At 40.5% G+C, this 24,125-nt stretch overlaps 1 protein-coding gene across 1 annotated transcript; it reads left to right on the forward strand.

Annotated features, from left to right (window-relative positions):
* The first annotated feature begins 2,122 nt into the window (after window positions 1-2,122).
* On the forward strand, window positions 2,123-23,744 carry LOC122657944 (prolyl endopeptidase-like). The gene is made up of 12 exons (XM_043852749.1): window positions 2,123-2,269; window positions 2,370-2,589; window positions 2,676-2,876; window positions 2,991-3,061; window positions 3,179-3,341; window positions 9,258-9,851; window positions 20,012-20,392; window positions 20,496-20,571; window positions 20,659-20,722; window positions 23,088-23,223; window positions 23,357-23,470; window positions 23,574-23,744. The coding sequence occupies exons 1-12, from the start codon at window positions 2,154-2,156 to the stop codon at window positions 23,637-23,639; spliced, it is 2,202 nt and encodes a 733-aa protein (XP_043708684.1). The 5' UTR covers window positions 2,123-2,153; the 3' UTR covers window positions 23,640-23,744.
* Window positions 23,745-24,125: the final 381 nt, after the last annotated feature.

Raw genomic sequence — 24,125 nt, forward strand, 5'->3', positions numbered from 1 at the left:
TTTTAAAAAATCTGACGGAATAAAACGCGTATGACTATGATACCGCATGTGTATACTATTTAATACGGTTGCTTTGTAACCAAAAAAAAAATTGGGTAGAACGAAAAATACAGTAACAAACATATAACTAGGATTTTGACCCAAAAACAATTAAAAGGGCCTTTTGTGATTGGTTGAATCAATATTCAAAGCAAAACATTGTTGCATAGGAAGAGTGTTTCTACACAACCACAAAAAGAAGAGGACCCAAAAATCCAAATCAGTCCAATAGTTTAAAAAAATTCTATTCGTATTAAAAATAATAATTTTTAACAACTATAGTCTATTTTATAGGAAACAAGTTTTCTTATTCGGTTGTCCCTATTCTTTCTGTAAATCCAGAGGGTTTGTGTTAGAGAAAACAAGGAGAGATTATAGGCAATAAATAGAGAGGGCTTCACCACAAGAGGGGCTAGATTCAGAACCACCCTTCTCAAAATATGATAGACTCGTTGTAAGATAGAGGGGTTGATGCAGAGGAGAAGCCACATAGTCATGACTATTGGCGAAAAGGATGGGGGTTTTGCATTAGAAGTTTCAATTCGATTCAACCTTTTCGATGGCATTGCACTGATCCAATGGTAAGCTTCCGACAATCAGTGTCCATGGAGTCGTGAGCATCAGCAAGAGGAGTGGGCGAAAATGGTGATGCAATAGCAACGTCGTCTTCTTCTTTCTCTTAGTGATTGGGTGAATAAATCACCACTCACCACCGTTGTAGGAGCGATTCAGAGGATGAGTCCTGATCCTATACTTCCTTGCCGCTCGCGCACACACAGCGGGGAAAGGTATTTTTTCGCCTTGCTTGTGTGTGGGGCACACGCCTTGCTGTGTGTCGGGCATACGAGTGACGGCAGGGAGTAGAGGATTTCGATTCTTCAGGGGATGGTTGGAGTTCATTAGAGGTTAAAAACTTATTAAAGTGGCATTTTTGTAATTGTCATTGTAAAAATTGGAGCAATTCTATCAATTTCGTACAAAAATATGATTCTGCTCTTATAGTCTATCCGGAATCAATTCTAGAAATGCTTACCAAACGCCAATGTTACTCTCCAAATCATGGAATCTAAAAGAATCAATTCCACCTGGAATCAAGGAATTGGGAGCAAGATGGTTATCAATCGGAAAGTTTCCCTTGATTCTCATTCCAATATATATATATTTTTTCCTTTGGTAAGATTCTCATTCCGATTCAATGCGTGTGAATATGGGAATTGGGGTCATAGACATGTATATGTCCAGGTGGAATTGATTAAGGAGACATCAGGTTCAATTCCTCATATCTTCTCCTGAGCCATTCTGCATCAGGGATCTGGCTTTCCATGAACGTCTGGCCTTATTCATAGCTTGGCACATCTGGCCTCTCGAAACGATTTCATATTCATCAAGAGGTGATCTTGGTCCCTGGGTGAAGTTGTTGATGCAACTCAAAAAGCCCACCTTGAGTTCATCCAAGCTCCATCACAGATTCAGGTATCATCTCCTGCCTCTGATGGAAGGCAGCAATTAGAAGGATGGCATCCTCCCCCACAAGGGTTATTTAAAATCAACTGTGACGCATCCCTTAAGCTTGGTTCAAATGACGGAGGACTAGGATTCATTATTCGAGACTATCATGGAACCAGTATACTTGCTGTCTTCAAACCAGCCCAATTTCATGCTACTTTAGTTGGGGAACCCTTGGCTTTGCGATCAACCCTCCTTCAGGCTCTTTGTGAATACCTCGACAAGGTCCTAGTGGAATTGGACATGGAGCTGGTCATTCTCATTCAAAATCCCCAAAAGCCGACCAGTTGATGTGTCACTTGTAGTGGAATTGGACATGGAGATGGTCATTCTCCCTTTACTTCTAAGGGTATGGCATAATTTTTTAAAATTGACGGGTATTTTTGTAATTATAACATGGGAGATTGGTGAAAATTTTCCAAAAAAATTTGAAAAAAATACTGTGCCTGCTGTGCACCGGTAGCCAGACTGTGTGTCTGGGCGCAGGTACACGCCGACTCTTTGAATCATTCTTTCTCACGTTTTTCCATTTCCTCTCCTCTGCGTTGTCTTTCTCGTCAACATATCTCTCTCCTCGTACTCTCACCGGTCAAGAATCTAGATTCAAGATGGGCTCCTTGTCTCCTCCGGAAGATCTTCCCTTACTACAGTATCCTACCGCACGAAGGGACGAGTCGGTTGTTGATGACTATCACGGCGTTAAAATTTCTGATCCGTATCGATGGTAATGTACTTCAACGACCGAGAACAATTTTCTTGCCAAGGGTGAAATCAAGCTAAATTTGGTATTCATGTATCTAATGTTATTTTTTTCCTCCGATCAGGCTTGAAGATCCAGATGCGGACAAAGTTAAAGATTTCGTCCAGAAGCAAGCGAGTTTGACCGAATCGCTCTTTCGGACGTGCGATACGAGGGAGAAGTTGCGCCAACAAATTACTAGACTCTTCGATCATCCACGATTTGATGCTCCGTTCAAGAGAGGAAATAAGTACTTTTACTTCCATAACACAGGGCTTCAAGCGCAAAACGTCCTCTATGTACAGGTCGACTGCTCTAACTCGGAGGAATAAGGTTGGGGAAACACTTGTTTTTATTGATTCAGCTCTCATTTGTTTTTTTTTTTTTCCAGGATAGTTTGGATGGAAAAGCAGAGGTTTTGCTTGATCCAAATGGACTCAGTGAAGACGGAACCGTCGCTCTTAGTACATCCGCCATTAGTGAGGATGCCAAGTATTTGGCTTATGGGCTTAGCTCCAGCGGCAGTGATTGGGTGACTGTTAAAGTTATGCGGGTTGAGGATAAGACGGTCGAACCTGATACTCTATCCTGGGTGAGCATTATTACTTAGCAACCCCAATTTCAACTTAATACGGAGCAAAGACCGAAGAAGAGCTTTTTGTTGGTCGGGTATGCGGTAACGTTTCTGCACATTTACTTGTCTCAGGTTAAGTTCTCCGGTATTAGTTGGAGTCATGATAACAAAGGGTTTTTCTACAGCCGCTATCCAGCTCCCAAGTAAGTCTTGCTTCTTTGTTGGTATTCATGCTAAGTAGTTCAGATTGATTTCTTATAGTTTCAGTTTTATGTATTTATGATTTTCAAAATCAAAGAGTGATATGCCCTGAATTATAGGGAGGGGGAACAGATAGATGCTGGGACTGAGACCAATGCCAACCTTTATCACGAGCTCTACTATCATTTCTTGGGTGCAGACCAATCCCAAGATGTTTTGTGTTGGAAGGATCCTGAAAACCCAAAATATCTGTTCGCGGCTGAAGTCATGGATGATGGGAAGGTAAAATGCTATCTAATCATATCCCTTCTGCCAAAACATTGAAGCCACTCATTCTAATTTTCTGAGTTACTTTATGCAAGCTTCTCATGGCACCCTTGTGGTTTATTAGGTTGATGACCTATTTGTTGAAGTAGTAGTAATTTGATTGTGTTCTTATCTAATGTCTCAAAGTTGCATCTAAAGTCATGTAGTAGTTCTGAAGAATAGAAGTGGATAATATTGCTGTTGTTATCATATTAAAATTTGATTTCCTCTGCAGTTTCCTTTTGCCTTGATATTGCTTGAAAAAAAAAATAGTGGAAACTGATCACAAAAGACTTCCTTCTGCAACAAGTCCAGCTAGCCAGTGATGCAGATCGATTAGATCTTATGGATCTGATTGGTCTGCAGTTAATGGGCTCAAAGAGAGATCTAAGACTTTGATTTGTTGAGAAGAAAGATGACAGATCGGGGAGATTATGCTGGATGGATCCAGCTTTAGATAAAATGGTCAGAAATAATGGAAAGAATATCCTAGATCGGAAGATCAGATCTGATTATGTTGTAACAGAAACTGAGAATATCAGAAATTAAATCAGTAGAGCATTAAGATATCGATGGGACAAACGGTGGAGAGAAAACAAATAGAAGAACAGGTTATAATATATTTATTTAAACTTTAAATAGTAGCTGACCTGTTTGATGCTTGAGATCTAATCCAACAGTAGTATGCGGAATTTAAGAGGAGAGAGAAACGTGAAAGAAAGATATTAGTTGTTGACAGGTGAAAAAGCAGATAGAAATAGAAGGGATAAAGAGACGAATAAGGAGAGATGGAACAGAATAGAAAATACAGAGAAGAGGAAGAGAGAGAGAGATAACAGCCACTTTAATGTAATTCTAGATGGGTATGAGGCCAACTAGAATCAATAACCAGGATCTGCTATGGAATCAGCTAGATCAAAATATGTGAAATTGTGAAATTAGGGTTAGGGTTTGATGGGGCCTAGGGTTTGATGGTAAGGTTAGGGTAAGTTGATGTAGGGGAGTCTTCCAGTGAAGGTCCTGAGATGCTTTGATGAGATTAGGTATGTAAGCTTGAGTGAACAATAGATTAGGTTTAGGGTTTCTGGGTTTTGGGAAAGTGGAAGGAGGGGAAATCTAGGGTTTAAAGTGGTCACCTAGGGCTGGGACTAGAATCAGGTTTCCCTTATGGTGAGAGGGAAAGATCGAATCAATGAAGGTGGGATTATGATGAGTGGATTGGTCTGAGTGGGATTTAGGTAATGGGGATGATGTTCAGAGATGATGGAATGATAGGGTTAGGTTTAGAGGATTAGAAGAAGGGTTTGGGGTTGGGGTGTTGTACTTACTTGTTGATTGAGCTGTCCTTGAGTCTAGTAGTAGAATCCCAGTAGTTGAATTGAATCTTCAAGTTATCAGCTAGGGCAGAACTGAAATTAATTGAACACTTGAATGCAGATCGATGGAGAGAGGCAGTGAAGGCTATCTCAGCCTGGGTATCTCACCCTCACAGCCTATCTTTGGACAGTGATGCTTGCAGAAGCAAAATTCTCTATTCATTAAATCGTGGGGGCTCAATTGGAGCTCTTACATATTTATAGCCTTATGGCTGAAAAGAAAAAAACAACTCTAACTATGACTCAAAACAAAACTAGGAATGCTAACTAGGACTTCTAACTAGGATTCAAACTTGCACTAGGAATCCTAATTAGAGTTACAACTCAACAAAAGACAAACTAAAAAAATACCAAATAAAATCCTAACTTTAGCCCACGATTACTGCTGGTGTAGGGACTCTACACCTATACGATGGCTACTCCTGCTGGTGTAGGGAAGAATCCCCACACCTGCGGCTGGTTTTAGACAGCCAATTACATCACACTTGGCTATAGAACAGTTTGTTAATAACCAAAAGAAATCCAATTACTCTTTATTAACCCACAATTGTGGGGGGTACAATGTTTTTTTTTTTTTTTTAACCCGAACTTACCTGGGACTTGGGCCAGCCGCAAGATATTATTAAATCATCAAAGAATAACGAATACAGGGGGGGACATTCCACCTTACCCCAAACCCACAAAACCAACATTAGACTCTAAGGACCAGAAGGCCCTCCCTATCCTCCTTGATATTCTTTTGGAAAGATCCTGTGGGCAAGTTATCCTGCAGGAAAGTGACCGAAGACCCTGTCTCACAAGCTTGCTTGGCCAACCAATCAGCAGCCCTGTTGCTTTCTCTATACCCAAAATCCACTTTTGCCTGAGTAGCCTGTATGAGCACTAAAATCTCATTGAACCAATACCACCCTTTCCAAAGGCTGCACCTCCGAAGGATCACCATTTTCACTGTGTTGGCCGAATCTGAATTCACCACTACCTCTTTGAATCCCAGCTCCTGGCACAATCTAAGACCATCTCTCAAAGCTCTAAGTTCAGCTTGAGAGTTTGTGCACCACCCGTGACCTTAAGTTAAGTATGGAAAATAAACATTCTTCACTAATGAAAAGAAACATTCTAGAGTAGCTCAACTAATGAAACATAATATCTCGACTTTCCTAACCAGGGTTCTCTTTGGTGTAATTTCTATTTGTCTTATGACCTATTTATGAAAATAAGTTATGGACCATAGATAATAATTGTTTGGTTACCACTAGACATAATAGATTCCATCATTCCAAAATGAGAAATATGTTTGGTATTGCTATGTGTAAAATAAATTCTGTAACTCTTGGTTCTTCTATTCCTTTGCACAATTTTGTCAAACATGTGAGATGCATTACCAGAAAGACTACTCTGTCACATAAAAAATTCTACTACATCTCGGTAATTACGGGGTGATCCTTTATTGATGATATAAGAAATAATCTAGTTGGGTAACATCATCAAACTCTCTTAAGAATATTTCAGATCATCAATACTCTGTACAGAAACTCTGATTGAAAGAAAACTCACCAAATAAAGCTTGGAAAAACAACCAACCAACCAAGGAAGAAGAGGAAATTTCTATTGGTTGCTGTGGATCAGGAGCGTCCATGCCATCTCTAGATCTTGATTCTGGCCTAAAACTCCTTTCAACCCCTACCTTCTCCCATTCCAACTGATTGAAATTCTCAAATCCGCTTGAAAGATTGACACGTGAATGATCAAAATATCAATTACAGAATCACCAATTACTAAAGGGTGCAGCTCCATTGACATGAGACAATCTTTGCTCTATACATCCCCAATCAGTTTTCCCTTTCCGAATTAAAAGTTGAGCTAAAGAGGCATGGCTTGTACTCCAAGAAATCGACAGAGAAATTGAGAACAGATCTTTCTCCCCTTCTTTTAACCTTGTAAAAGTTAAATGGAAACGAGACAAAGCAGTTGATTAAGAGAGAAAGATGGATAAGATAAAGAATTACGAGTAAGATAACCTTCTCTTTTATAATTTCCATTCAATATCAAAGTAATGGAACTCAAGAATCAATAGAGGAGGGATAGGAGGGAATGGGGGCACAGGGAAATGAGGTAAGAACACATATTTCCTTCCCTCTCTGTTCGTCCTCTTTTCCTTTTGGATTGAGTTGGGTGGTAGGAAAACGGGGTAAGAACAGGTATTTCCTTCTCTCTTTCTCTTTCTCTCCCCGTGTGTGTGTTCATCGTCTTTTCCTTTGGGTTGAGTTGGGTGGTTGGGTTGGTTCGTCCTCTTTTCCTTTTGGATTGAGTTGGGTGGTAGGAAAACGGGGTAAGAACAGGTATTTCCTTCTCTCTCTCTCTTTCTCTCCCCGTGTGTGTGTTCATCGTCTTTTCCTTTGGGTTGAGTTGGGTGGTTGGGTTGGTCTCTTTTTGTTTCAGTCTTTGACAATCGCAATCGCTTGCCTGTCGCCTCTTCACAAATAGGTGGGAGTTGGGACTTACACTTGCCATCGGGAATCGGACCCATCCCCTTATGCAGTTGTCCTGGCAGGCTGCAAGTTGCTTGCCCAAAATAAGTTGTTCTCTTCGCTGCTTTTGCAACGTTGTGCATTTCCAATTTTGCATACGAGGGGTGTCCGCCGCTTTAGGCAGGCTGAAACCTTGCATGCTGCTCCCAACGGGCCGGACCCAATAGCCTTCTGTTTTTTGTGTCCAATAGCAGGCATTGAAAAATTCCGGCAGTACCGAGCACGAGAGATGGGTTTCAATACATTTGTTTAAAAAATATAAAATGACCATTTACTCTTGACTTGTGTCACTTATGAATACATGCTCATTAGCAACTTGTGCATAAACAACAATAAGCAATTTATGACTAAATCATAAATGCCTCCTCAGCTGTTTATGATTTTTAGTTTATATCAATTTATAATTATGAGAAATAAGGGCCAAAATCATACCAAATGCCTGCAAAATGGAAATGCGTCAGATAACTAGGAACATAAACCATACCAAAGAGAACCTAGGATTCTTGGACAGGTAAGGAATCTAAAATCTGGATTTCCTAAAATAACCTAAAGACTAACAACTTACAACCCATTACTAGTCTCCTAACGAACAACTATCGCCAACATGGGACCCACCCACCCAAAAAATATATTAATTCCGTGCACCTCTTAAATCCCCACTTTTGGGCTTTATATTTCAGCTCATTATAATAATACAACCCAAAATCTAAAGCTCAACCAAAACCATTCCTAAAACCTGACCCACATTTAACCAGGCCTGCATTAGCCAGTATATTCTTTTCACAGGAATGCGTATTGAAGCCACTATTGCCTATGCACCTATCGACTGATGACAGGAAAGAAGAGAAGCAGTATGATGTCTTGGGAGACCGAAGAGGAGTCAAACCTCCATTGCCTCAAAGACGAGACGCCACTGTAAAAAATCAATATGGCTATCTCCTTCAGGATTCAAAATCCCTGATCACTCTTTTGCAATTAGTTTTGCTACAGTACTTGCTGCTCTAGCTAATTGCTCTTTTCATCACTCAAGTGAAAACAACCTCATTGCCTCAACCCGAATTTTTTGTTTTTTTGGTGTCATACTGCTAGTATTGCAGTTGTCAAAATTGCAGGCTCTGTCATATGGGGAAATATGAATGTATAATACCATTCGAATGGTTCCAGATAAGAAGAACGGTCGTCTCCCATTGATAAACCATCCATTTGGATGTTGTAACGAACTTTTCTGGGAAATTTCAATGATACAATCCACTGTATCTGAAAAGTAAATCAATGGTGGATATTAAAAGATATGAAAATTTTCTGTTGATATTTTGTTTTATTAACTTTGAGCCCCTGTCATTTGCTCAATGATATTCTTATAGCTGGGCTCTAAACGTAACCAGGCAGTGACGGAATATGAATGAGACACTCAACTTACAGGGACTAGATAGGGAATTCGTCACCTTAGGTGCGTCTAGTGGCTCCACAAGCCTAAACTTGTGTGGATGTCTCCCCAACGTTGGATGTGGCTCTCCTCTTCACGTGTGATCCACGAGACCATCCCATCTCATCCTTTCAGCACACATTCCATCAATTGCAAGATTCAAGACAAGAAGTAGAATCAAGAATCAAGATCTTGATCTTGAATCATTTTACTCACAAGTCTTTCTTGTTTGGTAGATTCTTTAAGGATCTAGGGATAAAGATTAGCACCTGACTCATTGTAGTCAGAGGCCTATTGAAGTTATTTTGTTCTCACTGGAATTCATTTTCAGATGAATTATTGAACTGGATGTTTTAATTGAAATAATCAAGACTAATTACTTAGCATAGTAATTGAAGCCGCCCTTTGTGATTTCCTTACCTGGGAAATATCCACGAATCTGTTATTTCACTAAGAGATGGCACAAATTGTTGGGTAATACTCATCTAGTTGATTTAATTATGTATTGCAGAAATGTTGTATTCCTCATCTAGTTGACTTAATTCTTGATTTTAATATGCAGTATGTGCTGCTATACATTGAGGAGGGCTGTGATCCAGTCAACAAACTTTACTATTGTGACTTGTCTTCACTGAATAATGGGCTTGAAGGTTTTAGAGAGAGAAATGAAATGCTTCCTTTTACGAAGCTTGTTGACAATTTTGAAGCAAGTTATCGAGCTGTTGCAAATGATGATACCTTATTCACCTTTCTGACTAACAAAGAAGCTCCCAAGTATAAGTTAGTCCGAGTGGATCTGAAGGAACCAACTGTTTGGACTGTTGTCCTCCAAGAATCTGAGAAAGATGTGCTTGAAGCAGCTTATGCTGTTAACGAAAACCAAATTCTGGTCAGTTACTTGAGTGATGTCAAGTATGTTCTGCAGGTTAGGGACTTGGAAACAGCTTCATTGGTTCATCATTTGCCAATTGATATTGGCTCAGTTGATGGGATCACTGGTAGGCGAAAAGACAGTGAAGTGTTTATTGAATTCACTAGCTTCCTCACTCCTGGTATTATTTACCAGTGCAACTTAAAAACTGAGGTTCCAGAAATGAAGATATTCCAAGAAATAGTGGTGCCTGGATTTGATCGTTCAGAGTTTCAGGTTAATCAGGTATCTTGAGTTTGCTTTTGACATCTTAATGATTAATCTGAGTGACTGGTTTTTTATCTCAAGTTTATTTTGTATTTTTTTTTTTCCTTTTCTTTTTATTTTTTTGGGTGTTGGGGGGGGGGGAGACAGGGTATTATAATCTTAATGCTTTCTTTTAGATTGCGGAACAATGAGAACTATTCAACAACTTTCTGTTCTTTTAGAGGGTAATCGGATAATAAATAGGTGAACGATGCCAAAGCCTTCTGATCATCATGATCCATGCCATTTGCTTAAGGGCCGTAATATTATTCTGAGCAATGAAGGATCTTGTGGCCCTCAGGCTCTACCCTAGACTACATCATGTCTTTCAGTATGCTCATAAGAACATCTATTTGTTGCTTGGGAGAACTTTTCACCATTATTTTTCTTTAAAACAATTAAAATCCTTTTCCTGACTTTTTGTTTCACTTGTAGGCTGCTTGAGTGTTTATTATTATTATTATTATTATTTATTTTTATTTTTTCGATTCCATTTGGGTAGGATACTTAATGTGGTAGAGTTTGGGTTGTCTTGGTGTTGAGAGGCTTGGGGGTAAAGGTAGGGGCCTGTTGCCCACCTTTGTAATAGGGTTTATTTTCCAGGGGGGTTAACTGTATGTTGTTGATATTTTAGTTCCAACTCCAAGGTCTCCTTGGTTGGCCATGACTTGGCCTTCTGATGTTACATTTTGGTTCTTGTGTGGCTGAAGTTTCTTCCAGTTGTACCCCACGTGTAGAGTCTCACTATTTCCTTTCTTGTTTCCAATCACTTGTATTTTCTTTTATATATATAATATCACTCAATTTCTTTTCTTTTGTTCAAAGATCCATTCTTGATGTAGGATTAAACCTAGAAAACTAAGTTTAACTACAAGGAGAGCAGGACTAACCTACAGGAGACTACAATCACACCTAAGCTGCCTAGTTGGGTGAAGGCAGTGGCATACATGACACACATACATGTTAGAACAGTGATAATAATAACAATGAACAACAGAAGTCGTAAGCTACATATTCAGCTTTGCAATATTCGATCAGGTGCTATAGGGGTTAGGAATTAGGCATCACTCAGTCAAGTATTAATAGTCAGGAGAATTCAAGTATCCTATAACAATAAGGCTAAGCAAACGTAAACATAGTAGGAGGCAGCCAACTCCATGCTAGAATAACAACAGTTTCAATGTAAAATACTAAACAGAAAATTGATCAGGAATATTAAGGAGAAAAGAAAATGAAGTAGAATTTTAGGCTGTGCTTGATGACCAGCTTCTATATGGATATAAATCTGTTCATTAGAGTCACTGTACAGCAGAAACATAAAAGAAAACTAAGGAAACAGTACCATGTGGGTGTGGGGGAAGAAGAAAACAATATTATAGAGGGGAAAGGAACAGAATTCTTGAGGAGGAAAAGAGGAGGGAGAGAGAGAAAGAAGAAGAAAAAGAAAGGGAGAAGAGAAATAGAAGCGGAGTACAAGTTGCAGAGAGAGAGAGAGAGAGAGAGAGAGAGAGACCATGAGGATTGTGACCAGGAGTATACTCAGGAGAGAGAGTCTTCAGAAATGGCCATCAACTGTGTTTCAAATGCCAGGGATTTGGACACTTTGTCAGAGAAGTCCCAACAGAAATCTTTATGTGGGAGGACAAGACCATGAGGATTGTGACTAGGAGCATACTCAGTAGAATGAGTTTGAGGACCATAGGCCTTATGAGACCATGTTAGATGAGGAGGTAGGAGTTGTGAGATGCATGGTCTCACAACCTAAGGACAGTGATGATTGGCGCCGGACCAACGTCTTTACTATTTACACCTATCACCAGGGTAAGAACTGCTGAGTCGCCATCGTCAGTGGTAGCTGCATGAATGTGGTTGCCCAGGGTGTTGTCACTCGAATGGCACTCAAGCCAGAAGCACATCCGAAACCTTATAAGGTTGCTTGGGTGGATCAGTCTGCTATCCCAATCACACTGAGTTGCTTGGTTCCCTTGCACTTTGTAGGTTATGAAGACCGCGTTTGGTGTGATGTCTTAGAGATGGATGTTGCTCACATCATCCTTGGTAGGCCTTGGTTATATGACTGAGATGTGACTTCATATGGGAAGTCCAACATCTGTGTTTTTGAACATAATGGGAAGAAGATTAGACTGACCCCTAGCACTCCCAAAGAGGTAAAGCTCCAAGAACCAAAGTGAAGCACATCTAAATCAAAACCTCAGAAAACACTCAACATAATGAGTCATATGCAGTTTGATAAAGAGTGTAAGAAGTCTGAGATTATTTATGCTCTAGTTGCCATATAGAGTAATACTATTTTGTCAAGCAAATTTACTGAGGCTCTGAGATTATTTATGCTCTAGTTGCCATACATCTTTGTTATGTGAGTTTGGGCAACTGTTTTCCGAGGAATTACCTAATGAATTACCACCTATGTGTAACATCCAACACGCAATTGATCTAGTTCTGGGTTCCTCTCTACCAAATTTACCTCGTTACCATATGAATCCCAAAGAGCACGCCGAACTTAAATGGCAATTGGATGAGTTGCTTCAGAAGGGATTCATCAGGGAGAGTCTTAGTCCCTATGCAATACCTGCTCTATTCACGCCAAAGAAAGACGGTACTTGGTGTATGTGCGTTGATAGCAGAGCCATGAACAAAATCACCGTCAAGTATAGGTTTCCTATACCTAGATTTGATGACATGTTGGATATGATGGCTGGTTCATCGATCTTTTCCCTAAGATTGATCTTAAGAGCGGGTATCTCACCAAATTCAGGTTAGACCCGGGGATGAATGGAAGACAATCTTCAAGATGAAGGATGTTCTCTTTGAGTGATTAGTCATGCCTTTTGGGTTGACCAATGCACCTAGTGCTTTTATGAGAGTGATGAATCAGGTGCTACGGCCATTCATAGGCAAGTTCTTGGTGATTTACTTTGATGATATTCTCATCTATAGTAAATCTCAGTCTACTCATTTAGATCACCTATGACAGGTCTTTCAGGTACTTCTGCAAGAGAAGCTTTTTACTAATCTAAAAAAGTGCACATTTACGAGTGATCAGGTCATATTTTTTGGGGTTTGTTGTATCAGCACAAGGAGTATCTGCTGCTCTCGAGAAAGTGCAAGGGATAGAGAGTACAGAAACCAGAAAAAAGGGGTACATACCTGGTTCAAGACTTCACCGCAAGTCGACTCCTGCCATCGACAACATCCTTCGAGCTGATCTTTTGGTTCGATTCCATGTGTCTCCTCCTTTTCATAACAGTTTTTCCATTTGGTTTCGAACACAGCAGCAACAATACCCCACCGGATTCTCCGCTGGTAATAGCCGAGTGAAACACCCCGCCTCTATCGTTGCTCCCTGGAGTACATGACTCCAAGCAGGACACGGTAACCCACTCTTTTTGTGTTACTTTATTTTTTTTTTTCCTAAACTGTCCCTCCAGTTTACCCCTATTCTGTTATTATCCTTTTTCTTTTCATTTAGGCCACTTTCCCCATATTACCCTCCACTTTAGTCATTTTAGTTTATTTAGGTCCTTTCTTATTTCTTCCAAAAGTTTCCCTCCCCAGTCCCCAACCATCGTGTTGAAATAGGCTGCTTACTGCTTACCCGATTGGGGTAAGCAGTCCTAGTTCCACTAGGATTGGTCCTACCTGTCCTAGCTTACTAGGATTAGTCCTAGTCGAGTTAGGGTGGTTAGTCCCACTTTATTTATGTTTCTTTTTCTTTATTTTTTATTTCCTTTTATTGTTTTTCCCCAGCAGAGTCCTAGTTTGGGATTCCTAGTTGTATTAGGAATTCCTAGTAGGACTAGGACTGAGTTAAGTTTCTATTTTCAGTTGTAATTCTGTTTTCTATATAAACAGGGCCTGAATGATCGAATTAATCATTCAAGCATTCTCTACATCCTCTTTTAACATGGTATCAGAGCTAGTCTCTCAGATCTAGCCTGGTTCCTAGCCCACCACCCTCCTTCCATTAACACTCGATCTCCATCTTCCCCCCCCCACTCAACTCTCTTCACGTTTTCTGGTTTTTTCTCCACTTAGGGCAGATCTAATGAGGTGATTTGTAGATGCTGCCCTAATTTTTCACCTCAACAATTGATGATTTAAGAAGTTCTTTGATCGATAGCTGCTGCCCACACTTCTGCAAATTTTTTTTTGGAGTTCTCCCTTATTGAAGATCAGATTCTCTTACAATTACAGGCTGGTTTTCTTGGGATCCAACACTGCAGGTTTTTCTGGACAGCTGCTGTCTCTGTTTCTCTTCCTACCATTGAGGCATATATCCATATCACTCTCCAGGTTTTTTTTTTGAACAAATATTCAAGACCTGCTGCTTCTCAATCTGGTTTATTTCTCCTCTCTGCGTGGGCAGTGTGTTGCACAGATCTGCATCAACTTTGAAGACAGATTCTGCAATTTTTTTTCCGACTTGAAGACCCCTGAATCTCAATCGACTTTTCTTCTAGGGTTTCCTCAAAACCCTAACTATCGATTTTTATTTAGGGCTGGTTCTTGTTGCTACGAAGGGACTCATCTTTCAGTTTTTATCTTGTTTTGTCTGCAATATGGGGGACTCGGATGTAACCACGGCCAACTCGGAGTTGATTCTCAGCCGCGGACAGAATTTCTCCCTTATGCTGCAGCTATTAAACTTGAGGGATCAAATTACCTCATCCGGGCCAGATCTATCTCCTTTGTGGCGGTAGTGGACTCATGGCCATCTTACGCACCACCACACCATCTTGAAGAAGGTGCTGCCCGTACTAAATGGGCTTCCAATGATGCTATGGTGATGTCCTTTATTACGAATTCTATGACCACCGACCTCTCCGTCAATATCTACTCCTTGACATCTGCTACTCGGATCCGGACTGCCGTCAAGGGAACTTATGGCCGTTCGGTAATGATGCTCGGTGTATGACATTAGGAAGACACTCCAACATACCACTCGCAGGAGCTATCTCGTCACTAAATACTATGCTGCCCTCAAGTGTTTATGGCAACAATTGGATCACTATGCTAGGTTTTCACCTACTACTACTACTGACATCACTGCCTATCATTCCTATGTTGATAAGTTTCGGGTCTATGATTTCCTGGCTGGCCTCAATGATGATTATGATCCTATCCGGGTACAAGTCCTTGGTCGGATTCCTTTCCCCACTTTAGAGGAAACTTTTTCTTATGTTCACAGTGAAGAGACAAGAAGGGCTGCCATGATGATTACTCCCAAAGTTGAGCGATCAGCATTACTGACTGCTGCCTCCACTCCCGTTACTTCTTTTGACAGTGTTGGTGCTACCACTACTAAAGAGCCTGTGAAATGTGAGCATTGTCACAAACCATATCACACGAAGGCTCAGTGTTGGAAATTACATGGCAAGCCTGCTGATTTTGAGGCCAGACGAGGACGTGCTAAGTCTAAAAGCAAAGCCAATCACACTGAAAGTGTAGCCCCAACTCCTACTGCGACATCGGTTTCTCTCGGGAAGAACTCCAGGCTCTCCGTCGTATGTTGAACACATCCGCTTGCCTCTACTACGTCCTCGCCAATTCGGGTTCCTTCTTTGCCCGCAGGTATTTCTTTTTCTGGTCATTGTGCATCGGTAGTATCCACTCCATGGATCATAGACTCCGGTGCTACGATCACATGACAGAGTTCTTCTAGCCTTTTTGATACATATTCTCCCGCTCGTAAGGATAAAGTCAAAATTGTTGATGGGTCCCCTCTCTTCCATCTCGGGAAAGGATCCATTGGTTATTCTCCTTCCCTTACCCTGCCATCTGTGTTGCATATTCCCAAATTTACAACTAACCTTCTTTCCATTAGCAGTATCACTAAATCCCTAAATTGTAAAGTGACTTTTTTTCCAACTCACTGTGTTTTTCAGGAGCTGGACTCGGGGAAGACGATAGGATCGGGTAAAATGCATGGCGGATTGTACCTGCTTGATGGAGATCCTACACCTACTCATCTTTACCTTCGGCATCTTTCTCTTCTGAAATACATAAATGGCACTCTAGACTAGGCCATCCCCCCTTAGGAACTTTATCAAATTTATTTCCAGCATTAGTTAAGGATTGTAATAAGGAAGATTTTTTTTGTGAACCTTGTGTCTTGGCTAAACAGACACGTTCAACTTATCATATTTCTAATAAGAGATCCTCTTCCTTATTTCATACTGTTCATACTGATGTATGGGGGCCTAGTAGGAAAGCTTCCCTGACTGGCCATCGGTGGTATGTCACTTTCATTGACTGCTATTCTAGGTTCACTTGGGTATACCTTATGCACACAAAAAATGAAGTTTTTTCTTGCTTTCAGCACTTTCATCAATTAATTAAGACCCAATTTACTGCCACTCTTAAAATTTTGAGGAGTGACAATGGGAAAGAGTATACGGAAGGTCAGTTCCAAAAATACCTTGCTGCCCATGGAATCCTCCATCAGACCAGCTGTGTTGACACTCCAGCCCAAAATGGTGTGGCTGAGAGGAAAAATCGCTAGAGCTCTTATGTTTGCTCGCAATGTCCCTTCCCTTTATTGGGGGGATGCAGTTCTTACTGCAGCCTATTTAATTAATAGGCTGCCCAGTCGGGTTCTTCTTTCCAAGGCCCCTATTGAGCTATTACTTGGCTCTTCTTCCTTCATAGTCCCACCTAAGGTGTTTGGCTGCGTTTGTTATGCCAGGGATACAAGGTCCCCTGGTAAACTTGACCCACGTAGTCTCCGCTGCATTTTCTTGGGTTACTCTGCTACCCAGAAGGGGTACAGGTGTTATTACCCTCCTTCCCGCCGGACTTTTGTTAGCATGGATGTTGTTTTTCATGAACATGTTTCATATTATGTGTCCCCACCTCTTCAGGGGGAGAGTGTTAGTGAAGATGTGCTGACTATTGACTCTCCACCTCCACTTCAGTCTGTTTACCACGAGTCTGAACCAGTTCGGCCTGTCCCTAGTACTTCCCCTGACTCAGGGGGAGAGGTTCCTATACAGGGGGAGACTATCTCTATTCAAGAGGAGCAACCTACCCCGGTCCAGACTCCTATCCAAAGGACTATTAGTGAATTTCAGAGGAGGATTGATGACCGTACTGTGAAGACCTATGGAAGGAAACATAAGCAGGTTCAATCAACTGTTGCTCCAGTACCCATCCAATTACCAAACCCGGATCTAGAACCTGCCTCTCCACCTGGTAATATTCCTTCTCCTGAATTACCTATTGCTCTTCGCAAAGGTGTCAGGACTTGCACGCAGCATCCCATATCTCATGTTGTTTCTTATAACTCACTTTCCCCATCCTTTCATGCTTTTGTTTCCTCTCTTTCTTCTGTTCGTATTCCTAACCATTGGCAGGAAGCTCTATCAGACGGAAAGTGGAAGGCAGCTATGATGGAAGAAATGGAGGCCTTGAAGAAAAATAACACATGGGAGCTTATGGTTCTTCCACCTGGGAAGAAAACCGTTGGATGCAAATGGGTGTTTGTGGTGAAACAGAAGGTTAATGGCACTGTGGATAGGTATAAGGCACGGCTCGTGGCCAAGGGGTTTACTCAGACATACGGCATTGATTACCAGGAAACTTTTGCACCTGTTGCAAAGTTGAATCTGTTCGTGTGTTATTATCTTGTGCGATCAACCTTGGATGGGATTTGCGCGACTAGATGTAAAAAATGTCTTCCTAAATGGAGCACTGGATGAGGAGGTGTATATGGACGTCCCACCAGGGTTCTCTTGTGACAGAAACCAAGGAAAAGTGTGTAAACTGAAGCGTGCACTTTATGGGCTGAAGCAGTCACCTCGAGCATGGTTTGGCCGGTTCCACAAAGCTAAGATTTCTGTGGGCTATAAGCAGAGTAATGCTGATCACACACTCTTTATAAAGAGGACTGGAGAAAAACTCGCTGTTTTTATAGTCTACGTCGATGATATAGTAGTTACTGGTAATGATGGTGATGAGATCAAACGACTGAAGACCTTCCTTGGACAAGAATTTGAGATTAAAGATCTAGGGAAATTACGATACTTTCTTGGGATTGAAGTGGCCAGATCTTCTAAAGGCATTTTTCTCTCCTAGAGGAAGTATGTCCTAGACTTATTAGCTGAAACCGGGTTGCTAGGCTGCCATCCTTCAGATACTCCTATGGACCCTACTGTTCGACTCAAGGAGAAAGAAGGGGAGCCTGTTGATAAAGGCCGGTACCAAAGACTTGTAGGGAAGTTGATTTATCTCTCACACACTCGTCCTGACATTGCTGTCGCCGTGAGTACTGTAAGCCAGTTTATGCATGATCTCTATTCTTCTCATATGGAGGTTGTTCTTCGTATCTTACACTATTTGAAGTCGCTCCTGGAAAAGGAATTCTTTTGTCTACGCATGGTCATCTACGGATAGAAGCATACACCGATTCCGATTGGGCTGGTTCTGCAGATCGCAAGTCTATTTCAGGTATTGCTCCTTTGTAGGTGGAAATCTTGTCACGTGGCGTAGCAAGAAGCAAAATGTTGTTGCTGTTCTAGTCAGCAAGGCGAGTTTCGAGCTATGGCACAGGTATTTGTGAGTTACTCGGCTTAAAGGGTTGTTACAAGATCTTGGTGTTCCTATTCGTCTTCCTATGATGTTGTCTTTGTGACAACAAGGCTGCAATCAGCATAGCACACAATCTCGTACAGCATGATCGTACCAAGCATGTTGAGGTGGATAGGCATTTCATCAAAGAGAAGTTAGAAGATGGGCTGATTTGTATTCCTTTTGTGACATCTGTTGATCAACTTGCTGATATCTTCACCAAGGGATTGTCTGAAAAATTGTTTCATCCCAATTTAGTCAAGTTGGGCATGATCGACATCTTTGCTCCAACTTGAGGGGGAGTGTTGAAATAGGCTGCTTGCTGCTTACCCGATTGGGGTAAGCAGTCCTAGTTCCACTAGGATTGGTCCTACCTGTCCTAGCTTACTAGGATTAGTCCTAGTCGAGTTAGGGTGGTTAGTCCCACTTTATTTATGTTTCTTTTTCTTTATTTTTTATTTCCTTTTATTGTTTTTCCCCAGCAGAGTCCTAGTTTGGGATTCCTAGTTGTATTAGGAATTCCTAGTAGGACTAGGACTGAGTAAGTTTCTATTTTCAGTTGTAATTCTATTCTCTATATAAACAGGGCCTGAATGATCGAATTAATCATTCAAGCATTCTCTACATCTCTCTTTTAACACATCATTACACCACAATTCTTTTCTTCTCTTTAAATCCACTATCCCAATGAGTCCAGAACAGTGGGCCAGGATACTTCAACAAAAAAAAGATACCATAAGAGCCCTTCAAGCAAACCATGAATTGTTGAAGGTTGAGTTAAAACTCCATGATCAGAATTCGATCCAGGCAATGTTGTTGGCTGATTAACATCAAGAAATCGTGACTGTTGGTATCTTAGTTGATCCATTTGATTTTGTGTTTTCCCATGGTTACTTCAGTCAAGAATTTCGGCTTGTGGATTTTATACAAGTTGGACGTGGACTGATAGTTGACATCGATCACACGATTTTGATTCTATCGTTCTACAAAACTCGTGGATGAGTTTTTTTGAACTCCGGGAGAATTGACACAGGAGAATCTTGGATCGGGCTGACTCAACTGGTGCACTACCTTGGACCGACCTAAACCCAGTTGCGTATCCAGACGGAGATGAATCGAGTCCAGTTTGAGTGTTTGGATCTAGTAGGATTTTAGGAAGTTTATTTTATTTGGGAAAGTATTATGTAAACTTTTTTTTGGGGTAGTTATTAGACACTCAGGGAAATTTCTAATTTGAGTTTGTATTGGGTTTCTATTTTAGTTAGCCTTAGTTTTAGTAAGTAATTAAGAGTCTTTATTTTTTTGGGTTTTTATAAACAGATGTGTAACCCAGAATTGAAGAAGATTATGAAGAATGAATTGAAGTTTGAGTTTGTGTGCGTGTGCACTCCTCTCCCCCCCCCCCCCCCCTCTTCTTCTTTTCCAGGGTTTCTTCTCTTTCCCCTTGCAATTCTGATTTCTTCCAAGCTTCTCTTTCTCCTTTCCGGCCCCCCATTAATTTTTTCTATCATTAACATCATCTTTATTGTTTCTGATTGAATTTCTGTTGTCAGGTTTTTGTGGCTAGCAAGGATGGTACCAAGATACCAATGTTCATTGTATCAAAGAATAACATTCTTCTTGATGGATCGAATCCTTGTTTGTTGTATGGATATGGTGGATTTAACATAAGCCTTACACCATCATTCAGTGTCAGTCGTATTGTTCTCTCTAGGCATCTAGGTGCCGTCTTCTGCATTGCCAACATCCGTGGCGGTGGGGAGTATGGAGAAGAGTGGCACAAAGCCGGCTCACTTAGAAAAAAGCAGAACTGCTTTGATGACTTTATTTCTGCAGCAGAATTTCTTGTGTCCGCAGGTTACACCCAGCCCAAAAAGCTATGTATTGAAGGTGGAAGCAATGGTGGGCTTCTTGTTGCAGCTTGCATAAATCAGGTATGGGTCTTGTGGTGACAACACAATTGCTGTCCATACTTTTCTCTCTCTAGGATACATTGTTGAAGAAATAACCTTGAAATTGCAAAATTTTTTGTGGCAGCGTCCCGATCTATGTGGCTGTGCTCTGGCTCATGTAGGTGTCATGGATATGCTGCGTTTTCACAAGTTCACTATAGGTAAATATACATGCCTTTCTTTTTTCTTCTTTTTTTATTTTTTTATAACTCCAAATCTGTGTGGTGAGTTACCTCTCTTTTGTTCAGGCCATGCTTGGACTTCTGATTATGGTTGTTCAGAGAAGGAGGAAGAGTTCCATTGGCTGATCAAGTGAGAAATTTTCTGCTATTGATGTTTTTAATATTGGATGTCAATATTCTGTGGTTTGATTGTATATCTATCTTTATTGCTTGGATTTCATCTGAGTAAATGAAGTATTTTATAAATGGGACAATGTTCTCTGTCCAGGAGCGTATCCTGCACTCCTAGTCCCCTGTTTCTAACTCTCTCCTCCCTTCCCCTGAAATGACCTCTTTACCCCTTGGGAATGATTCCTTTTCAGGTACAGTAAATGGATGTTTCCTGCCAGTGTAGGTTACACTCCCAGACAGGAAACACCCTCCCTTTATATATTTATTGCTTGGATTTAATCTAAGTAAATGAACATATTGTCTTCTCCATATTATAAGCCAGGGCATTACATAGATTGAAATTTCATCCTTCTGGGCCAAAGCATGGCAGAAAAGGAACGGACCTAGACATCTTTATACATCTTCTCAAAATTTTTACCCACAATAAATTTGAGACGAAACTTGTAAAACTCCAAGATGAACATATCATCTGATGTAAAGTCAATGTGTCATTCAATAACTTACCTCCCATGATTATAGTCCATAATTTGTGAAAAAAAATGAGTGACGTTAGTTTTAAAAAATTGACTACCATATTACATATTTCATTGAAAACTTTGCATATTTTGTACCAGAGCCTTATTATTAACGAATTTTGTGATACAGTTCCATTTTAATCTAAAATGTGCCATATTTTAGTAATTTTTATAATAGATTCATCTTAGTTGGTTGGAGGCATTGCCGGTTGAGTGCATGCCCCCCCAGGAGGTCAAGGGATCGACTCTCCTGGATTGTATATTGTGCCAAAAAAGGCACCTCTCTCCCCCCCCCCCCCTTAGTTTTAGATTGTGGGCTTGTCTTAGCCTCCCCCCCTTAGCTTGTAGTTGGCCTGTGGGCCCTTGAGTAGATAGACCAAAAAAAAAAAAAAATCTTAAAAAATCATTAATGTATATAAATATTGGGCAGAGGTTTCCCACGATGCCAGAGTGGGAAACCACACCAATGAGAGGGTGGGAGACGGATTCATTCAGTGAGGGGGCCCACATTTTGTTTGAGGAGAGAGTGCCAGTATGGGCCCTACATCTCATTATCTAAGAGACCATGGGAAGGAATCCACACTCCATTGTCATGGGGATATTTTCCCATAAATATTATATAGAATAATATTATTATTTTTTAAAATGTACCAATTTACCTGAAAATATGTCGAACTGTATTTTTCTCATCCCTGATTCCCAAAGAACGAGTATAGTAAGCCTTTCAAAGCAAGTTAAGAATTCTTTGATTTATTTCAGTATCAATTCTTGTGCCTCTAAATTTTATAGTCTTTGTTCCTTGTGTTTAACACTTGTCTAGGTGAGGTTGTTTTTATCAATTTAAACATGGTCAACAAGAAATTTATCTACTTGGTACATGCCAAGTAGTGGTCACCTACAAAGTACCTTCTACTACTCAATGGAATAGGGTTAGCATCACTCATCTTTTGTGTTAAAGAAACTAAGAATACACTCAACGCACGGTTAAGCAGAATCTTGTGATTTGGAAGTTCCCTACTGTATAGGAGGAATATGTCCTTTACATGGCCCTGGGAGGCAAGCTTTCCTAAATGGTCCTGCCTATTTAGGCCACTTGAAGGGCTGATATCTCCAATCTGACTGTTGGAGAGAGTTTTATACATTATATGGCCCAACATGTATTGAACATGTGCCTTTGTATTTTCCGTTTGCCCAAGCTTTATATCACCATATGGTCATTTGGCTGGCACCAGGTGACTAGAGGTGACATGGACAACATATTCAGAAAATTTGAAGAGTGATGTGCCAGATTATTATGATCATTGTAGGAAGCCTTCCCTTTATGGGCTGCAAATTGGTTCCCTTTAGTGTAATTTTTGCGAGCTACAGAAAGTTATTTTGCGAGCTAAATTTTTGGATTAGTCACTCTAGTGTAATTTTCTGTGATCAGTGTTAAACATGCTATGGACTTTATTTGGGAGCACCAGTGTGCCATGTCTGGGTGTATGAACAAAAGGTTGAGGGTCCTTTCTGTGTTATCTGCATGCTGAAATACAGTTCTTATGCTTCTCCTATTTCACGTAATGGTTCTCATGTACTGAAATGAAATCTTTGCGGTGTAAACTACTGGCGGACCTTTGGATTGTAATTTTTGTATAATTTAGTCCGAGTATCTCTCAGATATCCTTGCTGTTCTCTTTATTGTAAAATACAGTTCTTATGTTTCTCGTAATGTATGTAATGGTGCTCGATCTTGTATTGAAATCTTTGCACTGAAAACTACTGAGACCTTAGTATATTATTAATTTAGTTTGACTATTTCTCTCTCAGATACTCGCCACTTCACAATGTTAGAAGACCATGGGAACAGATGCATGATAAGACATGTCAGTACCCATCTACCATGCTGTTGACAGCTGACCATGATGATCGTGTTGTGCCATTACACTCATTGAAGTTATTGACAGTAAGTTCTCAATTATCTTGATTTGGGAGTTTGTTACTCCTGTATCTACTTTTATGTATTTATGATTTGGAGTCACATAAGCATTTCTTCATATCTTTACACTTTTATCATCTTGGCCTATTTTCTCCCTCAGACCATGCAATATATCCTATGCACGAGCTTGGAGAATAGTCCTCAGACCAACCCAATTGTTGGTCGCATTGACTGCAAAGCTGGCCATGGGGCTGGACGGCCTACACAAAAATTGGTAATGATTGGGCATTAATTCGATTCCTGATAGTGGTTTATTGGACAAAATTGATATTTCATGATTGGATCTGATGAGTATTGGTCTTGGCTCTTATATGCAGATTGATGAAGCTGCTGACCGGTATGGTTTCATGGCTAAAATGTTGGCTGTGTCCTGGATTGACTAAACAAACATCGACTTTAAATGAACATCAAGCAATCATCAAGGATAAGCCGAAAGCACATATATTGGCTGTACAATAGGGTTTGAAGCCCATTGGTTATTGTTTTGTCGAAACACACTCTCTCTCTCTTGGTTGGTTTGGGTGTGGGGTGGTGAGGGGGGGAGGGGGAAGGGAAACGAGGAAGTTTCATTTAGGCCTGGTGATTGAGTCTTACATTTTCGTTCTTTAAAAGCTGGGATTCTTATAGGAAAAAATGTTACGCATTTAGAGGAGAAGATCCCTTCGGATATTTTACAGGAATTGAGCTGGGATTCTTATGGGAAAATAATGTTATGCATTTAGAGGAGAAGATCCCTTCGGATATTTTACAGGAATTGTCTTTTAAGCAAAACAGAATGGTAAATGGAATACAAGAGAAAATGAATCAATGAAATGCAAACCACACATGTTTAGAATATCTTCTAATTTAATTCTTTTGGACAAGAATGA

Source organism: Telopea speciosissima, chromosome 4, assembly GCF_018873765.1.
Source record: "Telopea speciosissima isolate NSW1024214 ecotype Mountain lineage chromosome 4, Tspe_v1, whole genome shotgun sequence".
Classification (NCBI taxonomy): Eukaryota; Viridiplantae; Streptophyta; class Magnoliopsida; order Proteales; family Proteaceae; genus Telopea; species Telopea speciosissima.

What these genes read in the sequence shown, in the direction of transcription:
- LOC122657944 (XM_043852749.1), top strand. Translation starts at nt 2,154, where the DNA reads ATGGGCTCCTTGTCTCCTCCGGAAGATCTTCCCTTACTACAGTATCCT. An exon ending in ACTCATTGAAGTTATTGACA is followed by an intron (nt 23,224 to 23,356) that starts GTAAGTTCTCAA and finishes TTTCTCCCTCAG; the next exon opens with ACCATGCAATATATCCTATG. An exon ending in GACGGCCTACACAAAAATTG is followed by an intron (nt 23,471 to 23,573) that starts GTAATGATTGGG and finishes TCTTATATGCAG; the next exon opens with ATTGATGAAGCTGCTGACCG.